Here is a 12,165-nt window from a genome sequence, read left to right as displayed (position 1 = left end):
TTGTAATAGTGAGATAAATCAGTTTTCCAACCAGTCTCCTATACCTCTCTGGATCAGAGAATAATTCACCTTCTTCTATCTTTAATTTCTGGTTTGGGTCCATGGGACTGTCTACCGGTCTGCAATCAATCATGCCTGTTTCTTGTAATATATCAAGAGCATACTTCCTTTGGGAGATCACAACTTCATCTTTTGATTGCGCTACTTCAATGCCTAAGAAGTATTTGAGACTTCCAAGATCCTTGGTTTGAAAATGTCTACACAAGTACTCTTTCAGTTGAAGGACTAAAACCAGAGTTTTCTAAAGTTGAAGGACTAAATTGTACCTTAGTTTGAAAGATGGACTAAAACCAAAATCGCCCCAAAGTATAGGGACTAAAAACATATTTAACCCAAAAACAAGAAATCCCACCTCTCTGTCATTTCCCATTCCTCTCAATCCTTTCTCTTGCATATCTCTCACTCCAACTCTCTCTCTATCATTCTTATAGTATCCCAAACTAAAAACAACAGAAACACTCACCTAACCCTAATCTAACTTTCTAACTTATCCAATTTGTTTATTTCTCACCCACACATAGTAACCTGCGATACCGCAATTTGTTGCTCTTGCTCTGTTCATTCATTTATTTTTCACTTTAATAACAAAACAATCAACGATGTTGATGTCTACAATAATTTCAAAACTAAAAAAAAAAAACAAGAAACCCCCGCGAAAAGACGTTAGCATCAACCCATAATAGTTGCAAAGCATTTAGCTTCTTAATACCAATTTTGATAAAATCATAGAATGAAAGGAGTAGAATTTAAACTATGAGCGTGATAGTAACAAATTTATTAAGTTTAAATTCCAATTTGAAATTTAGTGCATTTTGTTTTTCTTAATTTCACTTTTGTGACAAATGATAAAACACAACGTCATGTTTATATTGACCAAACAAGTTGGAGACGTGAACTGTTTAAAATAAACTTACATGATGTGATGTACTTTAGAAAGTAATTTTCTAGTCCAATTGAGAGCTTACAGGTTCATTATGACTAGTTTACTAATTTCTGGTTGATTTTTAATTAGTTGGTATATCAAAGTAGTTCTTATCGAAAACTATTCAATATTCTACAATCTGATCAAATCTAGAAGATGTGTAATTTGTTAGAATATTTTTATTTTCTTTACAAAGATCACTACAAGAAAAATGGAAATTCTATATGGATTATTATATACAGATTTTTATCCTATGTAATAGGGATGTTATATACGAATCTGTGAATAAGCAAGTTGGAGATGTCTCTGGCGACCCTTTTTGTGGCAGCGGCTAGTGGGTCTCGCCGGAGGTGGACGCGTGGGCTACACGCGTCGGCGACGGTGGAGGCGCGTGGCGGCTCCTCTCACGGAGCGACTTCTGGCGTTGTGGTCGTCGGAGTTAGGCACACCTTTCTGCCCTATCAACGACCCCAACCGATGATGGCGACAACGGCGGTGGTCGGACAACGGCGGCGGTGCGACTGTGCAGCGGAGCGGAGTTCCAAGATCGGAAGCTCTTGATACTAAGTAGAAAATAATACTGAAATTTATTATTTAGAATTGATTGAAAATACATTCTTATATCCTCTATTTGTAACAATTTAATTCTCCTAAAAAGAGAAATAAGGAAACTAGGAAAACAAAATAAAATAGAAGATTGTATATCTATTTTTTCTAATTAGGAAAATTCTAAAGATATCTTCTCTAATTACAACAGTTAGTAGTAAGATCACCAAGAAATTAATTAAAAATTTACTTTAATTAATTTAAAATAAAAACAATAATCTATTGAACAATAATTTGTAGATAATGGATGATAACTCTATTTTGGAAAAACAATGAAATTAACCTATCTTATTATAAATGTTTTAATGTCTTTTATTAATTTGATATTTTATTAAATTCACATTTATATCAATCTTTAGTATTTTCATTGTTTTAACTAACCTTTTGAATAAACTTTCTCAATAATCAATTATTGAAAAAAAATTATGTATTCATTCGAATAGGATTAACTTAACTCTCTTTATTTTATTAATGGGTTAAATATATTTTTGGTCCCTTTAGTGAAAATTAGAATTAGTTCCTCTTTAAAACTTTGGCCTAATTTAGTCTCTCAACTTTAAAAATGTATGAATTTAGTCCTTTTAACTAAATTTTGTTAGGTTTATTTGTTTCAAGACTGTTTGACCCATTTTTGCTTCAATATCAACTGAAAAACGTGTTTAAAACATTAAATAAAGTTAACAAAATTTGGTTAAAAGGACTAAATCCATACATTTTTAGAATTTGGGACTAAATTAGATAAGAGTTTTGGAGAGGAACTAATTTCAATTTTCACTGGAAGTTAAGGGGCAAAAACATATTTATTAATTATTAACTTGATAATATTAAAATTTCTTGATTAAGTAGTGATAATTTGAAACTGTCAACCACAATGTATCACCAACGCGCTAAAATAAAGAAATTTTTCTTACGCTGCTTACCAAAAGACTCTCAATTAGGAAGGCTCGACCTTGATAGTCTAATGTACTAATAGGCTAAGGAGAAGACCTCTTGACCTACATATATGTATATGTCAGAGGTTCCAAGACACCTTAACCAACACTATAGTGTGAGATGAGACGCTCAAATATCCATGGAAGCATCATGATAAACCATAATTAAATAATTACTAATTAATGATGATTAAGCGATGTTAAGAAACCCTAGAATAAAGTAAATATATATATCCTAGACCTAACAAACAAAAAATGTTCATCCATATACTATTTTAGATTTACGGGTAAGTAGAATCATTTATCATTTATTACAATATCACTAATAGTTACCAATTATTGAATGTGAAAGTATTTTTGCAGACTTTCTTACTAAAGACATTCAAGTTATACAAGGATAATGATATTTAGACAACATTTTTTTAACATTTGAACATTGATTACGTGTCAATATGTGGTTAGTCAAAAATCACTCCACAATAATGTTTATGATTATTATTATTAATTGTGGAGTAATTTTTGACCAATCAGAAATTAACACATAATCAATATTTAAATATTGTCAAAAAAAATATTGTCTAAATATCATTATAAAAAAAATACATACAAAAGTAACTTAGTAAAGAATATCTCGACATGAAGCATATCGACAAACACGTGGATACATGTAATTATGGATTCATCTGTATCCAAATAAAAATAAAACCATCGTTATAATCCAAATTACTACAATATGTTGATTAATTTATTCTTTTAATAGAGTTTTGTTGTTAAATGACGGTTTCTTATGCGGTGTAGTTGTCCGATTAAAGGTAAAGGAGTGCCTAAAAGATGGTTGATCGTTAGTTATATTCACCTTTAGATTATTTTGATTTGAATATGATTTGGATTAGAAATTCAGATTTTCTAATTTTTTTAAATCTAAATAAGTAAAACAGAAATCTGATGTAGAAAAATTATAAAATAGAGAAAAAAAAGTTTTAATGAAATGATCTTTAATTGACCATATCAGTGTAAAAGTAAATCAGATTGGATCAAATATATATTTTTTACTCATTTCTAACTTTTTAGGATCTCAACACTTATAGTGTCGACATTACTTGGCAAATCCTTTTGTGGTTAAACGAAAAAATATATTCTCCAAAACTTAACATACATATAAGTTAAAAATATATTGTAAATGTTAAAGACAATATCTCATAATAAACACAAACCCTTTTTATAATATTAACATTAAGCAAAAATATTTCTATTTTTGAAAAAAAAATATGTAATTTATATTTCTTTTTCCATATTATTTTCATCCAAATTATATACTACAAATTTTATACTAAAACTTTTATTTAACTAAATATATAAAATTAAAATTTGAGCTTAGGTTTTAGTCAAGCAAGAAGTCGGTTAATTTTCTTGAATCATCCATCTTCTTGTCCGTCCGCATGGTTTTCGCCACCGCCATTCGCGAGTCGGAAGAGAAGATAAAAGCAACAAAAGAATAAAGTTCGCTCCCTTCCTTTTCGTTAACGGTTCTGATTTTTTGAGAAAGCATAGGATATGGGTCGTCGTCGTCTATCAGAGTCGAATTTGGTTCAAGAACTGGTTCTGTACGCAGCTAGCGCAGCACTGAGTTGCTTGGTCTTGTGTATTGGTATCCGACAACTCGACCCGAATCGCGAGGCTTCCAAAAAGGCCCTTCAGAACAAAAAGGAGATAGCCAAACGCCTTGGTCGTCCTCTTGTTAACACAAACCCTTACGAGGTCCACAACCTTAACTATTGTGTGTTTTCTTTTCTGTACTGTTATCTTAATTTTTAAATGTTTTACACATTTATCACAAACAAGTGTGGCATTACTGCCTGGATGAATTTCTTTGTATGTTTAGCAGTTAATAACATATGTTTATCTTAATTTGTAAAAACCTCTATTGTATTAGCTTTTCCGAACGAAAGATGATTTCCTTTTTATAAATGAGTAAACTAGTTGAAGAATTTTATTTTGTTTTTACTTTGTATCTTTTTATCTTTAAAATGTGTACGTAGAAACTTATCCAAACAAGGGCATCAAATTGGTTTCGTAATTGCTGCCTTTAAATATGGGTGAAACCATATGTTTGTGAAAAGGCATGGGCTGGGTCGTGTCACAATTATGCAACAAATTAAATCCTTATCGTGTGCTTGCTGAATATATTGTTGAAGCTTGACGTATGATTCTTTACATGCTGCACTGGGTTTGGTGTGATATTTGATTCTGTTTTTTGGCTATTTGCATGTCCATCATTGGACTCAGAAGGTGTTTAAGGCATGGATATAGTAGGGTTAGTGAGAAATTCAGCCAGCTGTATTGTACATATTTGAATTTTTTGGTAATGGTTTTAGTCTCTTGAGTATATGCAATTTTTCTGGATCTGTCAAAAGGGTTATGTATTATAGAAGCCAATGCTATTTTTTCATTTGTTGTGCAGATTAGTAATGTGATCTTTATTTCACTTTCCTGGTTCCTTTTCGGTACTATGTTGGTTTCTGAAACAACTTTACATGGAATGCCCAGTTGTGCAGTGTTTTGTTGAATGACAGGGGAATGGATGGGAAAGGTCTTTTTGCGTTCGTTTTCTAGTTGGATTTCTAGCTTCAAGTTCCTCTATTCTAAATGAGTTTTCTGGAACTAGGGTTATACGATTGTTGACCAATTTGCGTCTGAAGATGGAATAATTTTGAAATCATAATCATATTGACATAGATAAATTACTTAAAACCTGTTTCTTACATATTCTGTATGGGGATATATTACCTTATATTATTTCAAATGTTTTATTTTCTAATTTTATGTTAAATGGAGGGCATAGGTTATTTTTATGTTTAAGCATTTTATCTTTTACAGGATGTCATAGCATGCGATGTTATCAATCCTGACCACATTAATGTGGAGTTTAACTCAATCGGAGGATTGAAAACTACAAAGCAAGCCCTATATGAACTTGTTATTCTGCCTCTAAGAAGACCTGACCTGTTTTCTCATGGTAAACTTCTTGGGCCACAAAAGGGTGTCCTTCTGTATGGACCCCCTGGCACGGGGAAGACCATGCTTGCCAAAGCTATTGCTAAGGAGTCTGGAGCAGTTTTCATCAATGTTAGGATATCAAACCTGATGAGCAAGTGGTTTGGAGATGCCCAGAAGCTTGGTATGCACACACTATGTTTATTACCTTCTATTCCATTCACAATGTTTTTTTTTTCTTTTTCTTTTTACATTGAAATAAAACCTAGTCATGCTAGCTCTGGAGTTTTCTGGAAATGATTTCTTTTATAGTTTGCTTAATATGAGATTAAATACATTTGGGCCTATGCCTAATGTGATCACAATTGTTCAGAATTTTTTTAAAGTTGTTTCTTTGCTTGAAAATTATGTGGTAGCTATCGGTTGATTACAAAATTTTTTAAATGCTCCTTCAACGTTGCAAACTCTCATGAACCAAATTTTAGTAAGGAGAGTAAATTTGGAGTAAAAAAGTTGGAATGTCTTGGGCATATCATTTCAGCTGGGGGCATTTTAGATGATCAAAAGTTGCAGCAATGAAGAGTTGGCCTGTCCCTAAGGATATTAGAGGCTGAAAGGGATTATTGGGGTTGACAGGTTACTATACTTTGTACACAATCACAGGGTGATTGCTAAACTGTGCCCACAGATATTGGAAAAGAACAATTTCAAATGGTCGAAGGAAGCAGAACATGCTTTTTAGCAATTGAAAGAGGAAATGGAGAATATGCCACATTAGGTATGCTGAATTTTGAGCTTCCATTTGTGATAAAGACTGATGCTTCTGAGCATGAAATTGGGGCAGTTTTAATGCAACAGGTCTTACCATTGTCTTTTATTAGTCATGCTTGCTCGGACAAAAGTAAGGTAAAACCAGTGCATGAACGTGAGCTCATGGCAATAGTGTTTACCGGCATAAGTGGCGCCAATATTTGTTAGACCTACATTAATATTAGAACAGATTGGAGGAGTTGGAAATATTTATTGGAGCAAAGGGTATCAGTTGGACAGTGGGTTAAATGTCGACTAAGTTGTTGGATTACTCCAGTCATTGCCAATTACAAACCATGTGTGTTATTTCCATGGATTTTATTGGGGGACTTCCCAAGGCTAAGGGAGCTGACTCCATCATGGTCATTGTGGATAGCCTAAGTAAGTATGCTGATTTCATTCCTTTGTTTCATCCATACTTGGCTAAGGATGTAGCTGCAATCTTTGTGAAGGAAATTGTTAGGTTGTATTGTTTCCTTAATTCCATTGTTTTGGATAGGAATAGGATTTTCCATAGTGCATTTTTGGCAAGAGCTATTTCGCTTGGTTGTCATCAAACTAAAATTTAGCTCTGCATTCCATCTCCAAACTAATTGTTGGAAGTTCCATATTGACTAGGAATAAAGCCAATTTAAAATTAATATATAAGTGGGGTGCAAACCTCACCTTACACGTCGGTTTTGTGGAGTTGAGTTAGGCTTAAAGTCCACTTCTTAACGTGGTATCAGAGTCAGGTTAGAGCCTATTCTAGCGAGATTTGTTGTTTGTTGGGCATATTGTTCCATTCGCCATCGGGCCGCTATCGGACCACTCATTAATGTCTAATTTCATGTTTGAGATATATATATCTCGACGTGAGAGGTGTGTTGGAAGTCCCACGTCGACTAGAGATAAGGCTGATTTATATTATATAAGTGGGGTGCAAACCCCTCTTTACAAGTCGATTTTGTGGGGTTGAATTGGGCTTAAAGTCACTTCTTAACTCTAACAGCCAAATGTGACTGACCTCACCATTGAAGCCCACTTAAGGTGCTTTGTCAATGGGCATGCTAATCAATGGGCAAAGTGGTTGGCATGGGTTGAGTTTCGGTTCAATATACATTCAATGCTTCTATAAAGGTGATTCCTTTTAAAGCACTCTTTGATTGTGATTCCCCTAACATTGTTCCTTACCATGGAAACAATATTTTAGTAAACGAGGTTGACCAATTGTAAGGGATAATGTCTTAGGGAAGTTGAAACAAAATTTGCTTAAAGCCCAAATGTAGAGCAGGAGGGAGGTGGAATTTCGGGTTGGAGACTAATTTACTTAAAGGCCCAACCCTATATATTGGGATTATTTGGCAAGATGTGTGAATGAAAAACTTAGTCCCTGATTTTGAGCCATTCAAGGTCTTGGAAAAGATTGGTGTTGTTGCTTATAAAGTTCTTTCACCAGCAACATCAAGATTGCATCCAATTTTTCACATTTCTTAACAAAAAAAGGCTCCTCCAATTAGTGAACCGAGTCAAGAACTTCCCTTTTCTTAAGAAGGGAATTGGAATTGCAAATTGTACCAGTAGTTTTGCTAACAACTTTGAAGTTGTTAAATGGAAACGGGGAGGTGCTTAAGCAGTAGGTTGGGTTACCCAAGGAGGACATCACTTGGGTGCTGCTTGATGTGGAGGGGCTATTGATGGGCCTCAATCTCCATTGAAACAATACTATGGGAGAAGAGCAGATAGAGGTACAATGGAAAGTACGGAGGAAACAGTGTTTATGCATGATTATAACAAACTGCATACGCTACAAATGGAGGAGAGAGATGCTGAAATCAGCTCAGGGGAGGGATATAAGGAAGTGGAGGGTGGTGGAGGCCGGATAGGATTCATTTAGTACATTTAGGGTGTGGCTCTTGCCCACAAGGCAGGTTCTAATTTTTATGACTTTTTTGTTGACATTTTGTGCTTGTGCGGAGAGTTGTAACCAAGTGTGGATCCCTAAAGTTTTACGTGAATTCAATAATAGTTCTTATCAGCAACCATGGGGGAAGAGATTGACTTACATTTTGGTTTTAGAGAGAATCTGTATATTTTTTTTGTAAATGGGAAAATATTTCTATATTTATTCCTGTACTGCATATGTTTATATGGAAAGAATACATATTGGAAATAAATTTTGTTTAGAAACCTAAAAAGTAGAGGAATAAACGGGGAAATTAAGATGATATACATATTATTCCTCAAAATGAAATAGAAAATACAGCGGGATGATGATTCCTATTGCCACAGAGCAGCTCCTCCAGAGAGGCTAACAACCCTTGGACAAAAGAAATCTTCAATATCTTTCCTCATACTTCCTTTCTCTCTCTCCTTTTGCTTCTCTCACTCCTTAACTTATTCTGTTACACCCTTTGCACATCCTTGTTTCTCCTCTCATTCATTCTCCAAATCTTATGCCTGCTTCAAAATCATAGCCCACGTTTCCAGTTCTTACAAATTAAGGCAGTTTGACATTGAGTATTGTCCCTTCACTATCGTTCTTATTTCTGGCTGGTGTTGAGTATTGTAGTCGGTATTCTTTGGTAGGTTAGAACATAGAATCCTATGTTTTGTTATAAGAGTTGTGCATAATCATAATTGTTATTATACCTTTTGTCTGGTATTTTTTACATGCATTCATATAGTTTTCCGTGCGGATTGTACCTTATGTTATGATCTCATTTTTTTTCAATTGTATATCTTTTATGTTTAGTTCTGAGTTTGTCCACTTTGGTGGATGTTTTATTTCTTTTGCATATAATTAAAAGACTTGATTAAGCTTTAAGTACTTCCTTAATTGAATATTTTCAACTGAGTCCCTATTAAAAATTTTCAACTGAGTCTCTATAGAGTGCTAAGAATATTTTTTATTTTTGTTTAAGTACCCTACAGTTTGATTTTTTCCGTTAATGGGATGGTGTGACCATTACTTCCATCTTCCCGTCTCCAATCCAAAGGAGTGAGTTGACTGGAACGCGAAGGCAGCAAAACCAAACACAGGGTACTTAGAAAAACACTTAATATAATGTTTTTTTTTTTTAATAAAAACTTAATTTAAAATACCTAAATTTATAAGATACTTAAAATTTATTAGGTCTAATTAAAACAATTGATACCATATTGAAAGAGCCACAATCTGAGTTATTCTTTTATATGGATTACTGTTGGTGAGCTGCTTTTCTTTTGCAGTGGCTGCCATATTTAGCCTAGCTCATAAGCTCCAGCCTGCCATCATATTCATAGATGAAGTCGACAGCTTTTTGGGTCAGCGTCGTCCAACAGATCACGAGGCTTTGTTAAACATGAAAACCGAATTCATGGCTCTGTGGGATGGTTTTACTACTGATAGTAAGTTTTAAACGTATTATATACTCCTCTTCCGAGGCTCATGCAGATCTGGTGAATTGATGCTGCTCTATTTAGCATTATTTTTTGTACCTGTCAAAGATTTTTAATTATGATGACTTTTAATTTATTGTGTAGAGAATGCTCAAGTTATGGTCCTTGCTGCTACTAATCGTCCTTCAGAACTTGATGAAGCAATACTTAGACGACTTCCTCAAGCATTTGAAATTGGTATTCCGGACCAAAAGGAGAGGGCTGACATATTGAATGTTATCTTGAAGGGTGAGAGGATTGAAGAAAACATTGACTTTGACCATATAGCTTTCTTATGTGAGGGTTACACTGGTTCGGATCTATTTGACCTGTGCAAGAAAGCTGCATATTTTCCAATTAGAGATCTTCTGGATGAAGAGAAGAAAGGGAGAAGTGTTTCTGTGAGTGATTCATCATTATCTTTTACCACAACATTTCATTTTAGTTGAGTAAAGTCTGTTTTTAAAACTATTCTATGAACCTGATCATGGAGTTGTTTGCACGGATTGACTAACGCGTCTGGTCAATGAAAGCAATTTCTGACACGCGTAAAGATCAATTGATGTCCAATATGACAGTTTTGTGCTTGTATGCATAAAGCCTTTTTATAGACTTTCTAGTTTTGAAGAAATATATTGAAGTAGAAGCAACTACTTATCCCTTCATTACACTGGGTCAATTCTTAATCTTTTGAACAACAATTCTTAATCTGTACAGTTGTATTGATGACTGCTTCTGATAAGGTCTATTTTCATGGTTCAGGCTCCTAGACCATTGTCCCAGTTAGACTTGGAGAAGGCCCTGGCCACATCACGAAAGACTACTGATGCTGCAATTGAATACAATGGATTAAGTGCTGATACTCTAAGATGGGCAAGGCAGAGGGAACCTGGTGGTGATTATCAGGTTCAAGCTGCCATTAATGAACTCTCTAAGTTTGTGGTATCTCACATGACTAGTCGCCAGCCAGATGCTAAAGATGTTTAAGATGCTCTGGATCTCTTACAGATTAGGCCAATACGTAAAACCAACTATCTCATTTATACTCATTCTAGAACGTACTTAGCATCATATGTTGAGGCAAAGAGCTATTGCATTTTGTTGTCTTTTTGATGCGATAATCCTTTGTGAATTGCCAATTAATATTGATTTTTTTTTTCATGATTTCAAATTGGATGCAAGTATGTCTATATACATAGAAAAATCTATTAAAGTAGGATTAGTTGTTTCTTATTCATGTATATCATAATTGATGGAATATATTTTTAAAATTGTATTAAGAATAATTATGTTGTACTGTTTGCTTTTTGATGAAATTATAATTTACAATTTTTTATGAAAAACTGTGGATAATGTAAAAGTTATAAAAGTTACGTCCATATATATATATATATATATATATATATATATATATTTATTTATTTATTTATTGAAGAACAAATATAAATTGAAAATTTCTATTTATATATGTATTTAAGTTACATATCAAATATCTTTAAAATAGAAAAATGATAAATAGATATAAATCTCATTTCTTTAGTAAAATATCGCTTAAAATCCATGAGGTCTAGTACTTCATAAAGGTTTTAGGTCGTCCAATTATCGATGATCATTCCTTTAACATGACTCGTGGCAATGGATCAACTTTTGTTTGGATACCATAATTTCAAAGTGTGTATATTTGTTTTCCGAAAACATTTTTTTAACAAAGTCCATTTGATAACAAATTGATAACGACACATGTCGTTTTGTCCTTTGTTGTTTTAAATTATTTTTTAAAAAGTTAAAATTTGTTTTCGGGAGGCATTTTTGGAAAGGGGTTTGCTGAAATCTATTTGCGTCTTTTTTCCTACAAAACTCTCTTTTCAGGTTTTTCATTCTAAATTCTCGCTTCATCATTCAAAACTCTCATGACGCTACCGAAATCTTTTTTCTTCACCTACAAAGTCCACTATTTCGTTGGTGTTTGAGTCTAGCTATTGAAGTTCGCTATTGAGGTCCTTTGTCTTTGTCTGCCATTGAAGTCGTGGGAGGAAGTCTTGCTTAGGGCCATCGTTGGCGTCTTTTCTCGAAAGGAGATATTTTTTCACTGTCGCTGTTCCTTTGGGGGTTGGGTGCACTGGCCACTTTCTCTGTAGTGTGTTTTTTGTTTTTAATCCAAAGGTACTTTGCGGTTGTTTCGCTTTTGTAATTTGGAGATTTGTAGGTAGGTTTTTATTGGCACTCTGCGCTGGTCACGATTACTTGAATGTGCTGTGTTTATGGTTTTTGTCTTTTATCACCATTAGTTGAAATGTTTAGGAAATGTATTGAAATAATTATTTTGCCCTTTTTAAATTTGCTATTGTAGGTCAATATTTGATTGACGCCATTAGTTCAGTTGAAAACGAAATGGAATCCTCTAAAAGCAATGTAAGTAAAGTTTAAACATTAAACAATTGT

General features: G+C 33.7%; 1 protein-coding gene across 1 annotated transcript; it reads left to right on the top strand.

Annotated features, from left to right (window-relative positions):
* The first annotated feature begins 3,907 nt into the window (after nt 1-3,907).
* LOC106762420 (ATPase family AAA domain-containing protein 1) lies at nt 3,908-10,939 on the top strand. Its single transcript, XM_014646324.2, has 5 exons — nt 3,908-4,278; nt 5,398-5,698; nt 9,535-9,693; nt 9,829-10,124; nt 10,486-10,939. The coding sequence occupies exons 1-5, from the start codon at nt 4,075-4,077 to the stop codon at nt 10,708-10,710; spliced, it is 1,185 nt and encodes a 394-aa protein (XP_014501810.1). The 5' UTR covers nt 3,908-4,074; the 3' UTR covers nt 10,711-10,939.
* The last annotated feature ends 1,226 nt before the right edge of the window (nt 10,940-12,165 follow it).

This window comes from Vigna radiata, chromosome 5 (genome assembly GCF_000741045.1).
Source record: "Vigna radiata var. radiata cultivar VC1973A chromosome 5, Vradiata_ver6, whole genome shotgun sequence".
NCBI lineage: Eukaryota > Viridiplantae > Streptophyta > Magnoliopsida > Fabales > Fabaceae > Vigna > Vigna radiata.
Note: the sequence above shows the minus strand (reverse complement) of the source record. Positions and strands in the feature narration are given on the sequence as shown.

Excerpts from the sequence above, each read along its gene's own strand:
- LOC106762420 (XM_014646324.2), top strand. The coding sequence starts at position 4,075 with ATGGGTCGTCGTCGTCTATCAGAGTCGAATTTGGTTCAAGAACTGGTT. Across the intron at positions 9,694-9,828 it reads GGATGGTTTTACTACTGATA|AGAATGCTCAAGTTATGGTC; the intron begins GTAAGTTTTAAA and ends TTTATTGTGTAG. Across the intron at positions 10,125-10,485 it reads AGAAAGGGAGAAGTGTTTCT|GCTCCTAGACCATTGTCCCA; the intron begins GTGAGTGATTCA and ends TTCATGGTTCAG.